Below are 23,319 nucleotides of genomic sequence, written 5' to 3'. Positions count from 1 at the left end.
ACACCTTAGCCAGCATGTTTTAAACCCACCGATCACTTCCATCTAGAAGGACAAGGGAAACAGAACATGGAAGCACCACCTGCAAGATACCACCCCCCCAAGCCATTCACCGTCCTAACTTGGAAATGTATACCATCACATCAGCATCACTTTGCTAAAATCTGAGAGGTTTGCCCTGATGGTATTAAGGTTTTACCTACAGCAAATGGACTGCTGTAGGTCAAGAAGGAAGCTGCACCGCCATCTTCTCAAGGACAGCTAGGATGAGCAATCAAAGCTGGCCCGCTAGTGACGCCAATATCCCTTAAATGAATAACAATAAAAATAAAGCCATGGAACTGTTGATCTTCGTAGCCTGTGATTATAATTACCTTGTATGCAATTTTCAGATAGTTTTAGTTCTTAAACTCTATAAAATAAATAATGGAGGTGAGGGTTCATTGCATGCAAAATTATGGAAGAAGTTAAAGAGGGAAAAGCTCAGCATAGGTTGAAATTTCCAGAACAACTAATAGGACAGAGACTGTGGAAAGGGTCAGGAAACTAACTTCGGGCAGAGGCATATAAGCAAAAGACCTGTGAGAACGGGGACAGTCAAAGCAGGACTGAGTGTGTTGTACTTAAATGCACACAATAAATGAAACAAGGCTATTGAGCTTGTTACATAAATTGAAATTGGCCGGTATGATATTGTGGGTATCACAGATGTGGCTTCAAGGGGACCAGGCCTGGGAACTAATATCCAAGGGTTGAAAGGACAGGCAGATGGGTCACGGGTGGCATTGCCTTATTCATATGAAATGAAATTAAATTGCAACAAGTGATATGGAGTAGGAGGCTTAGAATCTGTGGGTAAATTTGCGGAAGCACAAAAGAAAAGGATCATGATGGGAGTTGAGTCCGACCTGCCTAGACAGAATATGGGGAAGAGAATAAATCAGGAGTAGCAGATGGAGTTTAATTTGGATAAATGTGAGGTATTGCACTTTGGTAATACAAACAAGGACAGGACTTATACAGTTAAATGTAGGGCCTTGGGTAGTGCTGTAGAACAGAGACCTGGGGATTCAGGTCTATAAATTCTTTGAAATTTGTGTCACAGTTACAGTGTGGTCAAGAAGGCATTGAGCATGCTTGCCTTCATTGCTCAGACCTTTGAGTATAGGAGTTGGGATGTTGAAGTTGTATAGACAGGTGGGACTACTTTAGTTTGAGAATATGGTCAATGTGGGTTGGCTGGACAGAATGATCTGTTTCCTGTGCTGTATGACTCTAAGACTCTAATAATCATGGGGGTCTTCAATATGCAGGTGGGCTGGGAAATTCACGTTGGTAGCAGATCTCAAGAAAAATCATTTGTGGATGTCTAAGAGATGACAGGTGTTTGTTTTTGGAGCAGCTTATTGGCCCACAAGAGAACAGCCACTTCTGGATTTAGAGATGTGTGATGAGGCAGACTTGATGGGGCTGAAGGTGGGATCTGAAATGAGGTTTTTTCAGCCAGAGGGTGGGTGACTCTGTGGAACTCATTGCCAGAGAGGGAAGTAGAAACAAGTGATTGAGTGTGTTTAAGACAGAGATAGGTTCTTGATTAGTAAGATGATTAAGAGTTATGGGTAGAAACATGTTAGTCATAATCAAATGGTGGAGTAGAGTTGATGGGATGAATGCCTAATTCTGCGACTATATCTCATCTTCTAAGAAGCAGCAGTTCAGATATGATATGAATGTTCAACAAACAAAGAAAATATACAATCATTATCTTTGGATCATTATCCAGAAGACAAACAGACTGTTGGCACAGAATGTGTTAGTTTTGTTGATGTTGAGAGGGCTGCATTCTATTCTGCAGCTGAAGTGTTGAGGAACTCCTTCTGAGGTGTTCTTCCTCTTCATCTGGTCCACCTTTCTTCTGGGCTGAGCACTTGTTGTTTGCTGTTTCTAGGTACAAATAACTTAGGCATTTCAATCAATTGTCTGAATCATTTTGGCTAATGATGGTGGAGGAGATACTTTTATTACAAAAACCCCTATTTTCCAAAACACTACATTCATAATTTTGTGACACCCAATAAGTCTTTCCTTTTCTGTTATTGAAGAATATTTACGACTGTAACATAGGTCCATGCTATGTGGGATTTACTAAATATGGAATCCTAAAAGAACTCAGTTTTTAAGGGTACCCCAGTTTTAAACACTGCATTGCAAGGATAAGTGACCTGGTTTTAAATGTTCATTTTCAAATGGAACGTTGATGAGAACATGCTCACATGGTGGGGTATCTCAGACCCAATTCAGGCACCACACCTTCAGGAGAATGTGAAGCCTTACAGGAACGTGCATAAAAAAGATCTACACGCATGGTTCTGCCGCTGAAGCACTTCGGAACTGATTGGATAAGTTGAGGCTGGCTGTTGCTATGAACAATGGGTTGCAGTTTCAAAAATGAGTTTGCTCATAAAAGATGCGTTTGAGGAGAATCCTTTTCTTAGGGACCATGAGTCTTCAAACTCGCTTCCCCAAAAAGGCGATGGAAGCAATCCTTAAACATTTTTAAGTCAAGGTGAACACATTCTTGGGAAGTAAGGAGGTATAAGATTATTGTGGGGAGGTGGGAAGACGAAGTTTAAGGTTACAGTCTCAACAGCCATGATATGATTAAATGGTGGAGCAGGCTTGAGGAGCCTGTGGCCTACCCCTGCTCTTCCTTATGTATTTTTCACATGTTTAAAAGAAGAGGTGTTAGAAAGGACGTTTGATAAAGATGCTTAAAGGACCTGGTTACTGTGGATAGTGACAAATTGTTCCCAGTGTCAGAAGGGTTCAGAAGAATTACAAGTACCAATGGCAGTACGAGAAAAAGGGCAGTAAGAAGTTAGAATCTAGAATGCACTGCTTGATTGATTACTTTTAAAATACAATTAAATAATTATCTGAAGCAAAAATTTGCAGTCACAATAAACAGGCAAAAGAGTAGACCTAGATATGTTCCTGTTGCAGCAAGGAGGCACCGACATGATGGACCAAATGGTTAAAGCACAAAAGGAGTGCTTTTACATATTATGCAGTGACTCTTCTTGTTTTTTTTTTAAAAAAAAACATAATAACGATCAGAATTAGATGCTGGTTTGTCAGCTGAAACTTTATTGGATGCACCATTGCCACTAAGCTAGAAGGTATGGTCTAGAGACTTGTAGACAAACCCCAGACTGACTCTGCAGTGTAGTAACTGATGGTCATACATTAGCTGAGGTGCAGATTTTCAGATGACATGTTGAAATAAGCTCCCAACTCACCCAGGTGAATGTAAAAGACCTCATGGCTTTTTTTCCCCCAAAATCCTCTTCCATGGTGGCCTGGTTAATAGTTAGCCCTTAACCAGCATCTCAAATCTGATATCTGGTCTTGAGAGCTTGTGCACAAGTTAACTGCTATGTTTCTGACATTACAGCAGTGATTACTTGTACTCTATTGGCTGTAAAGCACTTTGAGGTATGTAAAAGGTAGTATATTAATGCATTCTTCTTTTGATTAGTCCCTAAGTGTATGAATTTCTGTGTGTAATAAAGGTTTATTGTGATACAAGTAACCTGGCTAAAATACTTGTTTTGACAGCTTCATTTTCTTTTCAAACATGTAGGTGGGACTTTGCAGCAGAATGGTCAGCTAACAGCTGAGATTCAGGAGGAGGCATCCATTAACAACATGAGTATGACTGTCATGTCCAACAAGCGCCACAGCATGCATGATAAACTACACTTCTCTCGTTCAAATCTGAAGGCAATCACAACTCTGGGTAAATAAACTGCAGATGCTGTGAATCAGAAACAAAAACAAAGTTGTTAGAAAAGCTCAGCAGGTCTGGCAGCATCTGTGAAGGAGAAAACAGAGTTAACGTTTCGGGTTGGGTGATCCTTCCTCAGAATGGATGGTGGCTGGGAAACATCAGTTTATATGCAGAAAAAAGTGAGGGGGATGGGGTAGGGGGTAAACAATACAGTAGAGCCTAAAGAGAGTGAAGAGCAGTTGGACAGACAGAGTTGATAACAATCAGGCTGGAAAGATGAATAGTTGTTAAAAGGGACTATTAGTGACTAACAACAGGTGGTGTGTAATAGCAGGCTATGTGGTAACAAGACCTGGTGAGTGGGGTTGGCAGCTGGAACATGGGAGAGTTTAGGCCCTAAAATTATTGAACTCTATTTTGAGTCCGCAGGGCTGTAGGTTCCCCAAGCAGAAAATGGTGTGTTCTTTCAGCTTGTATTGAGGTTCGCTGGAGCACTGCAGAAAACCAGAGAGACAGATGTTGGCCAGGGTACAGGGTGGTATGATAAAGTGGCAGGCAACAGGTAGTTGAGATTAGGCAAGATTTAGGGAGCATAGGATGGGGAAGGAAACTGCAGGGGATGGGCACATTAGAAATGTGGAGCTTATTCAAGGAAAAGCTCCTGTGTGTCCTAGATAAGTATGTACCTGTCAGGCAGGAAGGAAGCTGTAGAGCGCGGGAGCTGTGGTTTACGAAGGAGGTAGAATCTCTGGTCAAGAGGAAGAAGAAGGCTTCTGTTAGGATGAGATGTGAAGGCTCAGTTAGGGTGCTTGAGGGCTACAAGGTAGCCAGGAAAGACCTAAAGAGAGAGCTTGGAAGAGCCAGGAGGAGACATGAGAAGTTGTTGGTGGATAGGATCAGGGTAAACCCTAAGGCTTTCTATAGGTATTTAAGGAATAAAAGAATGATGGGAGTAAGATTAGGGCCAATCAAGGATAGTAGTGGTAAGTTGCGTTTGGAGTCAGAGGAGATGGGGAAGCACTAAATGAATACTTTTCGACAGTATTCACTCCAGAAAACGACAATGTTGTCGAGGAGAATACTGAGATACAGACTACTAGACGAGGTGGGGTTGAGGTTCACACAGAAGAGGTATTAGAAATCCTACAGAGGGTGAAGATAGATAAGTCTCCTGGGCCGGATGGGATTTATCCTAGGATCCTCTGGGAAGCCAGGGAGAAGATTGCCGAGCCTTTGTCATTGATCTTTAACTCGTCATTGTCTACAGGAATAGTGCTAGACAACTGGAGGGTAGCACATGTGGTTCCCCTGTTCAAGAAGGGGAGTAGAGACAACCCTGGTAATTATAGACCAGTGAGCCTTACCTCAGTTGTTGGTAAAGTCTTGGAAAAGGTTATAAGGGATAGGATTTATAATCATCTAGAAAAGAATAAATTGATTAGGGATAGTCAGCATGGTTTAGTGAAGGGAAGGTCGTGCCTCACAAACCTTATTGAGTTCTTTGAGAAGGTGACCAAACAGGTAGATGACAAGTGGCGAATGGCTAGCTCTGATTTTCCAAATGCCCTCGTCTTAAATACCCATAATGACACTCAAATTCTCAAAACATGATTGGTTTCAGGTTGTCAACACCGTCAGATTTAAATTCAGTTGGCTTTCTGTATCTAGGTGCTTGGTTTAAATTAATTGGCCCACTCGAACTTGTTTTTGAAAAAATGCTGCTTGGCTGTTTTATACAAAATGTTTAAATTCAAGCACTCTTTATGCACTGGCATTTATCAACTTCAAAGCACAAGCTCTGAAAGAGACCATGGCACTCGTTTCCCCAACGATCATTTTTACCAACCAGTTCCAACTTCTTGCCTTCCAATTTGTTAAATACTCTACCCAACTTCGTAACATTAACTAACTTCCTGTTATGCACTGCATGTCCAACATCTACAGGCACAATGCAGGAATATAATGGGATATTCTGCACTTCCTTGGATGAACACATCTTAACACTTGAAGCTCAACACCATCCAGGACAAAGCAGCAGCAGCAGCAGCAGCTTTATGGCAGCCATCACCTTAAATATTTGCTCCCTTCACCATTGACATACAACGATGGTAGAATAAACCATCCAAAAGATGCATTACAATAACTCACTCAGTCTCCTTAGCACCTTTCAAACCTGTGACCCCAAACTTCAAGAAGGTCAAGGGCAGTAGGTGCATCAAAACTCTATCCCTCCAAACTGCATGCAGTCTTGACTCGGAAATATGTTGTGTTCATTCATTGTCTAAATGTCAAAATCTTGGAGCTCCCTAACAGCACTGTGGCTTTATTTACACTCCACGGACTGTAGCGTTTCATAAAAGTAGGTCACTATCAACTTCTAGAGAGCAATTAAGGATGGTTAACTAGTGTTGACCGAGGCTGTGCTGCTGAAATCCCGGAAATGAAAAATTTTTTTAAAAAATCATGAAAAAAGCTTCCCTGTTGACATCTGGTGCTGTTTGTTGTAAATTTATCACATTATTCAGTCTTTGCTTGTGTTTGTAAATGCAGGAAAAGGAGAGTATGGTGAGGTCTTCTTGGCCAAAGCCAAAGGGATTGATAAAAGTGAGGTAGAGACAGTGGTTCTGGTGAAGAGTTTGACTACGCGGGATGAACAACTACAGCTGGAATTTCGTCGAGAATTTGAGATGTTTAGCAAGATGAACCACAACAATGTTGTGAAACTGCTAGGACTATGCCGTGAAATGGAGCCACACTACATGATCACTGAATATGTTGATCTGGTAAGAAGTCAAAGGCAGATGCTCGGTTATCTTGCTCAATCATTTGGGCGGGTGTCACTGGTGTGTGTTGAAACATAATCCAGTATAATTTCTGTGCATGTTTGTAATTGAAAATTCCACTTCTGCATTGAGTACGAAAAAATTTATTATCTGTTTTTATAAATACAACATTGCCTTCAAATTCTGAAGAAATTATTGAACCAAGTTTAATGCAATAGTTTGTAAGTCATGAATGCTTGCTAATCTGCCTAAACTGATACCACACATCGCTCAGTCTTTGTGTCAAGCTTGACTCAATGGAAGCGCTCACACTTGAGAGGATTATGGGTTTGATACCCATTCCATTGATGTAAGTGAAGCTTCGTTGTCATTCTTGGGGAAGTGCTGTCTGGGGGAGGAGACGACACGAGCATTCCCATCTCTAATGATGAGGATGTCCAGCCAAGTAGTGCAAAAGACTAGACTTGAAACATTTGCAGCTTAGCCAGGAAGAAGTAATCTATCTTGCCCTTCTACTGAGATCCCCGGCTTCAAAGTGTTCAGAATTTGATTTTGAAATCGTTGAGATCATTGGATCATGAAATGCAGGAAAAAACAAATTGGCGAATTAGTACTCTGTTAATATAGAGACAATTTTTGACTGAGTGTGGCAACAAGGAATGCTAGCCAGATTGGAATCAGTGAGATTCAAGGTAGAAAATACTCCAACCCGTGGTAAAGTGTAAAAGGAGGCGGTTAAGGTTAATCATGTCAGCTCCATTTTTTTCCTAATTCTTTCACAGGATGTGGATGTGGCTGGCAGGGTCAGTGTTTGTTGCCCATCCCTCATTGCTGTGATGAAGTGTGATGGAAACCCAAGAAAAGTAGAAAATCACAAAGCCCAAGTGACAGAAGAACTTAAATGATCACTATCACTAGATAAAAAGTACCATGAAACAAATGGGGCTAATGGATTTCACCCAAAAGTTTTTTGAAAAAAATGGCCATTATTAAATTGCTCCTTTAACAAGAGCAATATCATGGCAGGCAAACCCCAGTACTCTCTGAACTATACCAAAACTGTACCTGTTTTATCTTCAACAAAATGGTAAATTTGACTTTATTTTGTAGTACTGTTCAGAGTAAAAGAAATGTCCAGCAGAGATACTGGGAACTGCAGATGCTGGAGAATCCGAGATAACAAACTGTGGAGCTGGATGAACACAGCAGGCCAAATAGCATCTTAGGAACACAAAAGCTGACGTTTCGGGCCTAGACCCTTCATCAGAAAAGGGGAATGGGGAGAGAGTTCTGAAATAAATAGGGAGAGAGGGGGAGGCGGATCGAAGATGGACAAAGGAGATGATAAGTGGAGAGGAGAGTATGGGTGGTGAGGTAGGGAGGGGATAGGTCAGCCCGGGTGGAGGGACAGGTCAAGGGGGTGGAATGAGGTTAGTAGGTAGGAAATGGAGGTGCGGCTTGAGGTGGGAGGAGGGAATAGGTCAGAGGACGAACAGGTTAGGGAGGCAGGGACGAGCTGGGCTGGTTTTGGGATGCGGTTGGGGGAGGGGAGATTTTGAAGTTTGTGAAATCCACATCACACCCCGTCCCTGCAATAACTGCCAATAGAGAATCCCCCTAGTCCTCACATACCACCCCACCAACCTCCGCAAACAACGCATCATCCTCTGACACTTTCACCACCTACAGTCTGACCCCACCACTAAAGACATTTTTCCAACCACACCCTTGTCTTCCTTCTGGAGGGACCACTCTCTCCGACTCCCTTGTACACTTCTTCAATGCCCCTCCAACCCCGGCATTTACCCCTGCAACCACAGGAAGTGCTACACCTGCCCCCACACCACCTCCCTCCCCTCCATCCCAGGCCCCAAGATGATTTTCCACATCAAGCAGATGTTCACCTGCACATCTGCCAATGTGGTATACTGCATCCGCTGTACCCGTTGTGGCTCTCTCTACATGGGGGAAATGGGGACCGCTTTGCAGAACACCTCCGCTCGGTTCGCAGTAAACAACTGCACCTCCCAGTCGCGAACCATTTCAACTCCCCCTAGCATTCCTTAGATGACATGTCCATCCTGGGCCTCCAGCAGTGCCACAATGATGCCACCTGAAGGTTGCAGGAACAGCAGCTCATATTCCGCTTGGGAACCCTACAGCCCAATGATATCAATGTGGATTTCACCAGCTTCAAAATCTCCCTTCCCCTCCCCTCACTGCATCACAAAACCAGCCCAGCTCATCTCCGCCTGCCTAACCTGTTCTTCCTCTCACCTATCACCTCCTCCCACCTCAAGCCACACCTCCATTTCCTACCTACTAACCTCATTTTCCCCCCCCTTGACCTGTCCGTCCTCCCTGGACTGACCTATCCCCTCCCTACCTCCCCACCTACACTCTCCTCTCCACCTCTCTTCTCCACTATCTGTCTTCGATCTGCCTCCCCCTCTCCCTATTTATTTCCGAACCCTCTCTCCATCCCCCTTTTTCTGATGAAGGGTCTAGGCCTGAAACGTCAGCTTTTGTGCTCCTAAGATGCTGCTTGGCCTGCTGTGTTCATCCAGCTCCACACTTTGTTATCTAAGAAATGTCCAGCAGTCAGCTTTATTGAACTTGCAAATAACTAATTTATTAAAAGCAGGACTTAATCTTTAATTGAATGCAAAACTGACTACCAACTAGGCTACTATTCAGAATTAAGCTCTATTCCTTCAGTCTGAAATTCATACAAAGACAAGACAGCACAGCTCTTCAGATTTCTTTATAGGTTTGGAAAATAAAGATCAAACCATATCCCTATGGGTCAAGCGTACAAATTCAGAAGATGAAATTGATTGACTTTTCAAGTTTCCTTTGATTTTTTTTTTGTTGAAGCTTCTGGCAGTTGCAGAATTCTTTTCGGCAAAGAAGTGGCGTGGGAAAGTGTGAGGTCATGTACTTTGGTAAGAAGAATAAAAGCATGGACTATTTTCTAAATGGGGAGAAAATTCAGAAGTCTGAAGTGCAAACAGTCTTGGGTGCACTAGTCCAGGATTCTGTCAAGGTAAACTTGCAGGTAGCCTCAATAGTCAGGAAGGCAAATGCAATCTTGGCATTTATTTTGAGAGGACTTAAATATAAAATCACGGATGTACTACTGAGGCTTTATAAGGCCCTGTTCAGGCCACATTTGCAATATTCTGTGCAGTTTTTGGCCCCATATCTCAGGAAGGATGTACTGGCCCTAGAGTGGGTTCAGAGGAGGTTCACAAGAATGGTCCCAGGGTGGAAAGCTTAACATATGAGGAATGTTTGAAGATTCTGCGACTATACTCACTGGAGTTGAGAAGGATAATGGGGGATCTAATTGAAACTTACAGAATACTTAATGGCCTGGACAGAATGGATGTTGGGAAGATGTTTCCACTGGTAGGAGAGACTAAGACCCAAGAGCACAGCCTTAGAGTAAAGGGAAGATCTATTAGAACGAAGATAAGGAGAAAGTTCTTCAGCCAAAGAGTGGAGAATCTATGGAATTCACTGCCACAGAAGGCAGTGGAGGCCAGGCCCTTGAGTAGGTTTAAAACTGAGATAGATAGAACATAGAACATTACAGCACAGTACAGGCCCTTCAGCCCTCGATGTTGTGCCGACTGATAGGTTCTTGATTATCAAGGGGATCAAGGATTATGGGGAGAATGAGCTTGAGCAACTATATAAGGTTTTGGAGTAGATTTGTCAGCCATGATTGGATGGTGGAGCAAATGGAGTTAAATGCAGATAAATGTGAGGTGATTCTCTTTGGGAAGAATAGTAGGAAGGCTGAATACTAGGTCAGTGGAAAGATTCTTGGTAGTGTGGATATGCAGAGGGATCTTGGTGTCCATGTACATAGATGCCTGAAAGTTGCCACCCAGGTTGACAGTGCTGTTAAGAAGGCATATGGTGTGTTAGGTTTTATTGGTAGAGGGATTGAGTTCTGGAGCGGTGATGACATGCTGCAACTGTACAAAACGCTAGTGCGGCTTCACTTGGAATATTGTGTGCAGTTCTGGTCACCCCGTTACAGGAAGGATGTGGAAGCATTAGAAAAGGTGCAGAGGAGATTTACCAGGATGTTGCCTGGTCTGGAGCAAAGGCCTTTATGAAGAAAGGCTGAGGGACTCGGGTCTGTTCTCATTGGAGAGAAAGAGGCTAAGGGGGGATTTAATAGAGACATTGACGATGATCAGAGGATTAGATAGGGTGGATAGTGAGAGTCTTTTTCTGAGGATGATGTCAGCTTGTACAAGGGGGCATAGCTACAAATTGAGGTGTGATAGATTTAAGACAGATGTCAGAGGCAGGTTCTTTACTCAGAGAGTGTAAGGGTGTGGAACGCCCTGCCTGCCAATGTAGTTAACTCAGCCACATTAGGGGCATTTAAACAGTCCTTGGATAAGCATATGGATGAAGATGGGATAGTGTCGGGGAATGGGCTTAGATTAGTTCACAGGTCAGCGCGACACCGAGGGCTGAAGGGTCTGTTCTGCGCTGTGTTGTTCTATGTTCTATGTAGATGTGCTGTACTTGATTTTCAGAGGGCATTTGACAGAATGCCACAAAGTATTAACTGCCTTTTTAACAATTCAGTATGAGAGGGAAGAGTGGAATTTTAACAGGTTGGCATGAATAAGAGAATTGGATGTTCAACAGAAAGCAGAGAAGTGGCATAAATTGATTATTCACAGTTGGCAGGATGTGATTGAGTGTTATAGGCATGAGTTTGGGTCCACCATTATTTACAATTTATCTCAATGACTTGAATGAAAGGACCAAAATGTGTGATAGCTAAGTTGGCTGAAATCACAAAGTAGACAATTACACAAAAACAGAAATTGCTGTGGAGAGAAAATGGTTTTTGTTTCAAGTCCTTGACAATGGTGAGCAACGGTCAACTTTTTTTTAAGAAAAGAACTCTGGTCTCTCATATCCCATTGAGGAAGAAGGACTCTAAGGAAGTGGGTAAGCCAACATGGCTAACCAGGGAAGTATCACATTGAAGGAACAAACATAAAATGTGGCAAAGTCTGGTGGTAAATCAGAGGATTGGGGAAGTTTTCAAAACCAACAAAAGATGCCACCCCAAAAGATGTGGCACAGTAGTTATCACTGCTGTCTTATGGTGCCAAGGACATGGGTGTGGGTGGGATGCTTTTTGGTGCAGACTCGGTAGGCTGAATGGCCTCTTTATTCACTATAGGGAATCTGATCAATAAAAATAAGGGAGAAAATAAACTGTGAAGGTAAATTTGCAAGAAACCTAAAAATAGACAGTGCTTCTTCTGATAACCCTCTCTGATGAAGGGTCTAGGCCCGAAACATCAGCTTTTGTGCTCCTGAGATGCTGCTTGGCCTGCTGTGTTCATCCAGCTCCACACTTTGTTATCTTAGGTCCTCTGAATCTAATGGGTTACATCCTGGTATTTTAAAGGAAGTAGTACAGAGAAATGTGCTCTCGTCATGGTCTTCCATGAAGCCTTAAATTCTGGAAACATTTCAGAGGATTATAAAACTGCCAATTTAATGCCATTATTCATAAGTGAAGGAGACAAAAACAGATAAACACATGCTTCACGTCTATTTTCAAGAAAATTGAGCGATTGTAAAGGATATAATTACAAAGCATTTAGAAATGCATAGCTTAGAAATGTAGAATCAACATGGCTTCCTGAAGAGGAAATCTTGCCTGCCAAATTTACTGCAGTTCTTTTGAGGAAGTAGCAGGCAGAGTAGATAAAGACAACCAGTATATATTTGGACTTCCAAAATCATTCAATAAGGTACTGCACATAAGACTACTGAATAAGGTGAGGTCCCATTGTGTTGGGTAATATATTAACATGGATAGAGGTTTAGCTAACTAATAGAAGGCAGAGTTGAGACAAAGGATCATTCTCCAATTGGTAACCGATACCTGAGTGCCACAGGGATTATGCTAGGGCCACAATGATTTCAATATTTTTTTAGGACTGGGTTGGCAGAAGTGAATGTACTACTGTAGCCAAATTTGCAGATGATAAAAAATAGGTGCAAAGGCAAGGAGAGGATGAAACAAGGAGCCAACAGAACGATATAGACAAGTTATGTGAGTGGGCAAATACCTGAAGTATGGAATATAATGCAGGAAAATGTCAGGTTATGCATGAGACATAAGAATAGAAAGGATAGAAGTGCTGAATGTTATTTAAATTGATAAAGACTGCAGAATGCTACAGAACAGAGGGATTTGGGGTTGGGGGGGTTATCCATGAATCAAAATAAGCTCGCATCCAAGTTCAAGAGATAATAAGGAAAGCAAATGGACTGTTGGCCTTTACTTCAAAGGGAATGGACTATAATCATAGGGAAGTTTTGCTAAAGGAATACAAAACACTTGTCAGACTACAGCTGGAATACTGTGAACAGTTTTGGTCCCCTTATAGAAATTGTGTCATTAAACTGGGAAAAACTCAGAAAACATTTACAAGGATGTTACTGAGACTGTAGGATTTGAGTTATGAGGAGAGACTGAAATATCGGACCTTGAGGAATGTCCTTCTAAGGTTTATAAAATCATGAGAGGCATAGATGATGTGAATAACCAAGGTCTTTTCCCCAGGGTAGGGGAGTCCAAAACTAGAGGGCATAGGTTTAAAGTGAGAGTGGAACAATTTAAAAGGGACCTGAGAGGCAAGTATTTTGCACAAAGGGTGGGCCGTATATGGAACAAACTGCCAGAAGATGTTGTAGAGGCAGGTACGATTAAAACATTTAAAAGACAATAGGATAGGTACATGAATAGGAAAGGTTTAGATGTATATGGGCATAATGCAAGCAAATAGAATGAGTTTAGTTTGGGAAATCTGGTTGGCACAAATGAGTTGGACCAAAGGATTGGTTTCCTAGCTGTATGAGTCTAGGAAAGATATATTCTGGCATTGGAGCATGTCAAGAGAACGTTCACTGGTCGCTTGCCAGTTATGGAATGTATTTCTTATGAGAGGTTTGAGTAAGTTGCATTTGTGCACATTGGAGTTTAGGAAAATGAAAGGAGTCCTTCTTGAAATATTTAAAATTCTTGGGGCTTGACAGGGTAGATCCAGAGTGGTTGTTTCCCTTGTAGGAGAGCCTCGAACCAGAGGACATAATCTCAGAGTAAGGAGCCACTAACTTAAGACAGATGGTGAATCTGTGGAATTCTTTGTCTCACAGGGCTGTTAAGGTTGGGTCTTTAAGCATTCAAGGCAAAAAAGGATGGATTTTTAATCGGTAAGGTAATTGAGGATTAAGGGGAGAAGGAAGGAAAATGGAGTTCAGGATTGTTAAATTAGCCATGATGCCATTGAAAGGCAGTTGGACTTGATCAACCAAATGGCCTATTTCTGCTGTTGTTTTATGGCCTACACTCCTGCTACCACCATACACCACCTGATCCCACCCTCTGTCTTCCTTTTAACTTTGTCTACCTCTGTCTCCACTTCTGGTACAGCCCATCACCACCCACATCTCCATCGACTCTCCCTCTGCCCATGCTCCCTACCCCTCTAGGCCTGTCTAACTCAATTTTAGTTCTTTACCCCCTTGCTCCTATCCACAGTCCTCATGCCACTCTCCACAGCCCTCATGCTGCTCTCCCTCTATGTTCTGTTTTCTCCTCTACCCCTCTCATTCCCTGAATTGTTACCATTCTTTTAAACAAAACTCTTAAACATTTAACCACTGAACTGACTGGTTATTTCATATGCCAACAGTACAAAATACTGTTTGTAATTATTGTGCCTAAATTCAAATGTGAAGTAAACCTGAAGCAAAGGTGGGGTTCAGTATACTTGTGAGGGTACCTCGTACCCTCCTGTTTTGATGTTTGGTGACGGAATCCTGAGGTTCCGCATTAGCGGTGCTGAACATTTCAATTGCACAATTTTTCTTTCAGGGAGATCTGAAACAGTTCCTGCGTATTGCAAAAGGCAAAGAAGAAAAGATTAAATCTCAACCATTAAATACAAAACAGAAGGTAAGGAGCTAAGAATTCTTCGATATTTTTACATCATCTGAAGTATCATTTGAAAAATCAGTTTATTATTTCGGGAATGGAGCCATTTGGAGAGAGCTAGATTTCCATATATAGTCACAACATATACATATATAGGAGCCTGAAGCCAGACAGATAAGTGCTGTAGAGACACCACACAGTCTGTGTTGTACTGTGATCTTACAAAGTTTGGAAGGAAACCATGATAGTGTCACTTTTTGTACTTACTGAAATTCTGATGTAACTTCTTCAGAATGTGATATGCATTGATGAATAACCCAGTGATTGTTGAGCTCAGAAATGTTCTCATCCCTCCTCCCTTGGCTTTTGATAATATATGGTTCCCTTTAGCCCTCTGGGATCTTGCTCAGCTGCTTATTTTTCAGATAGCATCCAAGATTGCACGTTTTAGTGACTGATTACGGAAATGGCTACTGCTAAGCTCAATTTCATGCCCACTTGACACCATTACATAGCTGCCCTTCCAGCATGTTGAAGGACAGCAATCGGAAGTAGGAATCTGTGCTGATTCCTCTGCACAGGTCACTTAAAACTGCCACACACAGATCTTAGCATTGAATGCAAAATCCTCTAGTCTGTAACAAAACACTTGTCACGAACATTGCAACGCAAAGAATGACATTGCACACAAAATTTTAGGGAGTTTTGAATGGAGGAAATTGAGATAGAAGAGTTTCCAAGTAATTCCAGACACCTCATTGCTTAGACAGCTGAAGGCATGGCAGCCAACGATGGAGCATTTTAAATCAAACATAGAACATTACAGCACAGTACAGGCCCTTTGGCCCTCGATGTTGTGCCGACCTGTCGTGCCGATCTGAAGCCCATCTAACCTACACTATTCCATGTATGTCCATATGCTTATCCAATGAAGTCTTAAATGTACCTAAAGTTGGCGAATCTACTACCATTGCAGGCAAAGCGTTTCATTCCCTTACTACTCTGAGTAAAGAAACTACCTCCTGACATCTGTCCTATATCTTTCACCCCTCAATTTAAAGCTATGCCCCCTCGTGCTCGCCGTCACCATCCTAGGAAAAAGGCTCTCCCTATCCACCCTATCTAACCCTCTGATTATTTTATATGTTTCAATTAAGACACCTCTCAACCTTCTTCTCTTCAATGAAAACAGCCTCAAGTCCCTCAGCCTTTCCTCGTAAGACCTTCCCTCCATACCAGGCAACATCCTAGTAAATCTCCTCTGCACCCTTTCCAAAGCTTGCACATCCTTCTTATAATGCGGTGACCAGAACTGTACTCAATACTCCAAGTGCGGCCGCACCAGAGTTTTGTACAGCTGCAGCATAACCTCTTGGTTCCGGAACTCGATCCCTTTATTAATAAAAGCTAAAACACTGTATGCCTCCTTAACAGCCCTGTCAACCTGGGTGGCAACTTTCAAGGATCTGTGTACATGGACACCGAGATCTCTCTGCTCATCTACACTACTAAGAATCTTACCATTAGTCCAGTACTTTGCCTTCTGGTTACTCCTACCAAAGTGCATCACCTCACACTTGTCTGCATTAAACTCCATTTGCCACCTCTCAGCCCAGCTCTGCAGCTTATCTATGTCTCTCTGCAACCTACAGCATCCTTCGTCACTATCCACAACTCCACCGACCTTAGTGTCGTCTGCAAATTTACTAACCCACCCTTCTACGCCCTCATCCAGGTCATTTATAAAAATGACAAACAGCAGTGGACTCAATACTGACCCTTGTGGTACACCACTAGTAACTGGTCTCCAGGATGAACATTTCCCATCAACTACCATCCTCTGTCTTCTTTCAGCAAGCCAATTTCCAATCTAAACTGCTACGTCTCCCACAATTCCATTTCTCTGCATTTTGTACAATAGCCTACTGTGGGGAACCTTATCGAACGCCTTGCTGAAATCCATATACACCACATCAACCGGTTTACACTCATCTACCTGTTTGGTCACCACCTCTAAGAACTCAATAATGTTTGTGAGGCACGACCTTCCGTTCACAAAACTGTGCTGAGTATCCCTAATCAATTCATTCTTTCCTAGGTGATTATAAATCCAATCCCTTTATAACCTTTTCCAACACTTTACCAACAACTGAGGTAAGGCTCACTGGTCTATAATTACCAGGGTTGTCTCTACTCCCCTTCTTGAACAGGGGAACCACATGTGCTATCCTCCAGTTATCTGGCACTATTCCTGTAGACAATGACGAGTTAAAGATCAATGCCAAAGGCTCGGCAATCTCTTCCCTGGCTTCCCAGAGGACCGAGGATAAATCCCATCCGGCCCAGGAGACTTATCTATCTTCACCCGCTGAAGAATTTCTAATACCTCTTCTGTGTGAACCTCAATCCCACCTAGTCTAGTAGCCTGTATCTCAGTATTCTCCTCGAAAACATTGTCGTTTTCTGGAGTGAATACTGTTGAAAAATATTCATTTAGTGCTTCCGCTATCTCATCTGACTCCACACACAACTTACCACTACTATCCTTGATTGGGCCTAATCTTAGTTTCGTCATTCTTTTATTCCTTAAATACCTGTAGAAAGCCTTAGGGTTTACCCTGATCCTATCCGCCAACAACTTCTCATGTCTCCTCCTGGCTCTTCTGAGCTCTCTCAATCAAGTTGATTGAGGCAAAAAATAGAAGAGCATGGGATTCTGAGAGTTGTCCGAACTCAAGGAAGTTAACAGAGGTGGAGAGTGTTGGTACTGTGGTGGGATTTTAGGAATGAAAATTTTAAAATAAAGCTATTTCTTGACTGGTCACTGCATGAAGTTCAGTAATCACACACGTGATAGAGAAACAAGACGCTGTGTGCTAAGGCACAGGCAGAAGAGGTTTGGATAGCTTCAAGCTTTCCGAGGGGAGATAATGTATTGGAATTGTCAAGTTAGGTAAGAAAAAGGAAATGTGCTGAGATGTTACGTAGTTGATTTTAGTAATAGTGTGAATATGTACGATATCTGACAAAGTTGCTGACAATATTGTGAAAGTAACCATGATGTATTGATCGTGGTGTGTTCATCCAGCTCTACACCTTGTTATCTCCTATATTGATCTCTTCTTGAGTTCCTTTGATGTGTAAAGTTTTTGACCGTTGACTGCAACCTTGCTCAATCATCCCTACTTCTGATCCAGTTCAATAACACTATGGCCAACTGTTTGTACTTCGCCTATCCAACTGTAGCAAAGCATGTGCAGCAATGACTTTCCTTTTCTCCCCTACACAACTGCTCCAGAGAAATCTAAGCATCAGTGCTTTCTCCTTCTGTATCTGTTCCTTTGCACTTCTGTGAAACCCACCCATTTGTACTTCTAACTGTGATGAGAGATAATGGGAACTGCAGATGCTGAAGAATCCAGGATAACAAAGTGTGGGGCTGGATGAACACAGCAGGCCAAGCAGCATCTTAGGAGCACAAAAACTGATGTTTTGGGCCTAGACCCTTCATCAGAAAAGAGGGATGGGGAGAGGATTCTGAAATAAATAGGGAGAGGGGGGAGGTGGACCAGGGATGGATAGAGGAGACTATAGGTGGAGAGGAGAGTATGAGTGGGAGGTATGGTGGACGGACAGGTCAAGGGAATGGGATGAGGTTAGTAGGTAGGAAATGGAGGTGCAGCTGAGGTGGGAGGAGGGGATAGGTGAGAGCAAGAACAGGCTAGGCAGGTAGGGACGAGCTGAGCTGGTTTTGGGATGCAGTGGGGGGAGGGGAAACTTTGAAGCTGGTGACATCCACATTGATGCCATTGGGCTGCAGGGTTCCCAAGCAGAATAGGAGTTGCTGTTCCTGCAACCTACGGGTTGTATCATTATGGCACTGCAGGAGGCCCAGGATGGACATGATGTCTAAGGAATGGGAGGGGGAGTTGAAATGGTTCGCGACTGGGAGTTGCAGTTATTTACTGTGAACTGAGCGTAGGTGTTCTGCAAAGCGGTCCCCAAGCCTCTGCTTGGTTTCCCCAATGTAGAGGAAGCCACAACGGGTGCAGCGGATGCCGTATACCACATTGGTGGATGTGCAGGTGAACATGCGGTTGATATGGAAAGTCATCTTGGAGCCTGGGATGGGGGTGAGGGAGGTGGTGTGGGGGCAGGTGTAGCACTTCCTGTGGTTGCAGGGGAAAGTGCTGTGTGTGGTGGGGTTGGAGGGGAGTGTGGAGCGGACAAGGGAGTTGCGGAGAGAGTGGTCCCTCCGGAAGGCAGACAAGGATGGGGATGGAAAAATGTCTTTAGTGGTGGGGTCAGATTGTAGATGGCAGAAGTGTCAGAAGATGATGCATTGTATACGCGGGTTGGTGGGGCGGTTTGTGAGGACGAGGGGGTTTCTCTCTTGGGGGTTATTGCGAGGGCGGGGTGTGAGGAATGAGGTGCGGGAAATGCGGGAGACATGGTCGAGGGCATTCTTGACCACTGCCGGGGGGTGGGGTGTGCTGTGTGGAGTGTGGTAGTTGCGGCCCTTGAAGAACGAGTTCATCTGGGATGTACAGGAGTGGAATGCCTCATCCTCGGAGCAGATGCGGCAGAGGCGAAGGAATTGGGAATAGGAGATGGAATTTTTGCAGGAAGGTGGGTGGGAGGAGGTGTATTCCAGGTAGCTGTGGGAGTCGGTGGGCTTGAAATGGACATTGGTTTGTAGGTGGTTGCCTGCAATGGAGACAGAAAGGTCCAGGAAGGTAAGGGATGTGTTGGACATGGTCCAGGTGAACCTAAGGTTGGGGTGGAAGGTGTTGGTGAAGTGGATGAACTGTTCCATCTCTTGGGAGCAAGAGGCGGCGCCGATACAGTCATCAGTGTAACGGAGGAAGTGGTGGGGTTTGCGGCCAGTGTAGGTGCGAAAGAGGGACTGTTCCACTCACCTACAAAGAGGCAGGCATAGCTTGGGCCCGTGTGGGTACCCATGGCCACCCCCTTAGTCTGTAGGAAGTGGAAGTACTTCTAAACGTGTCCATTTGCTACTGAAATCCTTATTCATACTCTTGTCACTACAAGGTTTGACTTTTCCAGTGCTTCCCTATTTTTCACACTCCACAGTCCAGAAATTCCAAATTTAAAACTCAGTTGCCTTCATCTTAATTCCACACCAATTCCCACAAACCCATTGCCTATCACTGTTGTCATATGTTGGCTTCCAGTGCCTCAGACTTAAAATGTTCATCATGTTTCATTTCTTTTATAGTCTCTCACTTCTGTCTCTGTCTAGAACTGTTCTTTGAACCACACTGCCTCCCTCATTTTGTGGTTTTTCTGACCAGTGTTTTATAAGCCCTGTCTCCAACCCTATATCTGTCATTACCTTTGCCTATCAAGGTTAGATGTACCTGCCTGGTTTAATTTCTAGTTATGGAATTCCTTTCCGGAGCTACTCCATCCCTGTTGTCCTTCCATCTTGCTTTGACTAAACTTTTAATTTTAGTAATTTTAATTTTAGTACCTCCTCCTCGTAGTGCAAGGTTTTTCTTTTTGTAGGGCTCACTTGTGGATCAAAAAGGGAATTTACTCATGGACGCAGAGCTTGTTTGAAAGTATGAAATGACTACTTTGCAATGGTCTTCACCAAAAAAACTGCCCATATGGGGGATGGTGAAAGGATTAATTAAGACACTTGAAACACTTGGCTTAAAATTGAGAACGATGTAGTTTTAGATAGACTTGCTGTCCTTGGTAAGTCAACAGAGCAGATGAGCTGCATCAGAGGATATTGAGGCAAGTAGGGGTGAAGAATATGCCATAATTTTCAATCTTGCTTAGATTCAAGGGCTGTTTCAGAATACTGAAGATTTGCAGAAATTACACCCTTATTCAAAGAAGGATATAAACATAAGCCTAGCAAATAAAATTGTCAGTTCAACTTCACAAATGGAGATGCTTTTAAAAAATCATATTTTTGGGACAAAATGAATAGTTATTCGGACAAATGCAGGTTAATCAAGCAAGGGCAGCATGCAGGCCATTTAAAACTAAAGGACATAGGTTTAAGGTGAGTGGGAAATATATAAAAGAGATCTGAGGGGTAACATTTTTCACACAGAGGGTGGTATATATATGAAACAAGGTGTCAGAGGAAATGATAGAGGCGGGTACGATCATACATAAATAAGACAGGTTTGGGGATCTATGGACCAAATGCAGGCAAATGGGACTTGTTTAGTTTGGGAAACTTCTCAGCATGGACAAGTTGGACTGAATGGTTTGTTTCCATGCTGTATGACTCTGAGAAGTCAATCTGACTAACTTGCTAGAGATTTTTCTTTAAAAGGCTTTAAGATAGAGGATTGATGTGGTGTACTTATGAAACATTCTTCTTTCTAAGCTGTGTGACCATGCGATGCTCTGTATCTGCCAATTAGTGTACTTTTGAATGGTTCCTGCTACTGGAAGGTAATGTGTGCCGAGCTCAGATATCCACACAGCAGCAAAACAAACTAGGGGGAATGTTGCGAGATAATGGGAACTGCAGATGCTGGAGAATCCAAGATAACAACAAAGTGTGGAGCTGGATGAACACAGCAGGCCAAGCAGCATCTTAGGCGCACAAAAGCTGACGTTTCGGGCCTAGACCCTTCTTCGGAGAGGGGGAGGCGGACCGAAGATGGAGAGAAAAGAAGATAGGTGGAGAGGAGAGTATAGGTGGGGAGGTAGGGAGGGGATAGGTCAGTCCGGGGAAGACGGACAGGTCAAGGAGGCGGGATGAGGTTAGTAGGTAGGAAATGGAGGTGCGGCTTGAGGTGGGAGGAAGGAATGGGTGAGAGGAAGAACAGGTTAGGGAAGTGGAGACAGGCTGGGCTGGTTTTGGGATGCAGTGGGTGGGGGGGGGGGATGAACTGGGCTGGTTTTGGGATGTGGTAGGTGAAGGGGAGATTTTGAAGCTGGTGAAGTCCACATTGATACCATTGGGCTGCAGGGTTCCCAAGTGGAATATGAGTTGCACTATGAGGGGGAATGTTGAAATGGACTTCCAGAGAGTATTTGATACAGTCCCACACAATCAACCCATGAATGAAGTTTTAGCTCCTGGAAATAAAGGTACTACACCAATATGCAACTAGCTGAGCAAATAATGAAAGTAATGGCTAATGGATGATTTTGGGACTGGAGGAAAATTTGTAGTGGAGCTCCGCAGAGGTCAGTTTTGGGGCCATTGCATTTCCTGATATATATCATGACCTAGAACTTGGCATATGTTACATAGATGATACAAACCTTGGAAGTATTGTGAACTGACAGGAGGATTGTGTGAAGCTTCAAAAAGACACAGACAGGTTTGTAGAATGGGCAAACAACTGGCAGATACAATTTTAATGCAGATAATTGTAAAGTGATACATTTTTGGAACAATGCAGAGAAACATTAAGGGATAAAGGGCATAATTCTAAAGGGAGCAGAGGAACCTAGGAGTTTATGTATTGAAATCACTGAAGGTGGCAGGACAGATTGAAAGAATGGTTAGTAAAACTTTCGGTATAGGCTTTATAAATGGGGATATAGAGTATACAGACTAGGAAATTAAGATAAACCTTTACGGACCACTGGCTTTGCCTCAACCAGAGTATTGCCAGTATCTCCAATTCTGGACACCGCACTTAAGAAAGGATATGAAGGCATTACAGAGAATTCAGTGGTGGGGGGGAAAGAAATAATTCGTGAGTAGAGGTCGAGGGATGGAAACTTTAGTTACACAGATTGGAGAAGTTGGTACTGTTCTTTTGAGAAGAAAAAATTCAGTGGCATTTGATAGAGGTATTCAAAAGTGAGGAGCTCTGAGTATTTAGGAAGATGCTATTCCCATTGTTAGAAGGTTTGAGAAGAAGAGGACAAAGATATAAGGTGATTATTAATTTTACCAATGATGATATGGAGGTTTTTTATGCAGCAAGTAATTAGGATCAGGAATGCAGTGCTTATGAGTGAAGTAGAGGCAGGTTCAATCATGATTTTCAACTGGGATTTAGATTATTACCTGAAAAGAAAATCAGGACCATGGGGAAAGATGGGCTGGATGACCTGTGCTGTAACTGCTTTGTGATTCCATGATTTTCTTTCCTAGGTGGGTATTTGCACACAGGTAGCCCTGGGAATGGAATACCTGTCAAACCATCGCTTTGTACATAAGGACTTGGCTGCTCGGAATTGCTTGATCAGTGCCCAAAGACAGGTCAAAGTGGCAGCACTTGGGCTGCGCAAGGATGTCTATAACAGGTGGGTTAAATAGCTTGTCCCAGTGATGGATTTACACTTTTGTATAATGCTGTGACAACAATTTCAATGAAATTACCCTTCCACAAATATTAATGTCAAGAATTACAAAATTCCCATAACTTACCTTGCGTCCACTTTTTTTTTACATCCATGTTCACGGGATATGGCATTGCTCATACTTATGTATTGCTATCCCTAATTGCTCAGAGGATAGTTAAGAGCCAACCTCGTTGCTGTGGGCCTGGAATCACATGTAGGCCAAACCAGGTAACGGTGGCAGAGTTTCTTCCCTCAAGGACTGTTGATTCCAGGTTTTTAATTGAATTTCAAGTCCATCATCTGGCATGGGTGGGATCAAACCTGGAACCTCAGATCACTACTAGGCTCTCTGGATTATTTATGTAGCACGAATACCAGTAGGCAATTTGCCTCCTTTCATTTAATGAGAAGTAATTAAATGTAGGGTCATTTAGACTGTCCAGTGTTACAGTTAT

At 43.0% G+C, this 23,319-nt stretch overlaps 1 protein-coding gene across 2 annotated transcripts in view; it reads left to right on the top strand.

The window, feature by feature from the left end:
- The window catches only part of LOC125452813 (inactive tyrosine-protein kinase 7-like), a 212,741-nt gene that overhangs the window by 157,273 nt on the left and 32,149 nt on the right, over nucleotides 1-23,319 (top strand). For both annotated transcript variants that reach the window (XM_048531693.2, XM_048531694.2), the window contains exons 15-18: nucleotides 3,641-3,796; nucleotides 6,338-6,570; nucleotides 14,507-14,587; nucleotides 22,674-22,825. In XM_048531693.2, the coding sequence (XP_048387650.1) occupies nucleotides 3,641-3,796; nucleotides 6,338-6,570; nucleotides 14,507-14,587; nucleotides 22,674-22,825 (622 nt within the window). The remainder of the gene's footprint in view (nucleotides 1-3,640; nucleotides 3,797-6,337; nucleotides 6,571-14,506; nucleotides 14,588-22,673; nucleotides 22,826-23,319) is intronic.

This window comes from Stegostoma tigrinum, chromosome 4 (assembly GCF_030684315.1).
Source record: "Stegostoma tigrinum isolate sSteTig4 chromosome 4, sSteTig4.hap1, whole genome shotgun sequence".
Lineage (NCBI taxonomy): Eukaryota > Metazoa > Chordata > Chondrichthyes > Orectolobiformes > Stegostomatidae > Stegostoma > Stegostoma tigrinum.
Note: the sequence above shows the minus strand (reverse complement) of the source record. Positions and strands in the feature narration are given on the sequence as shown.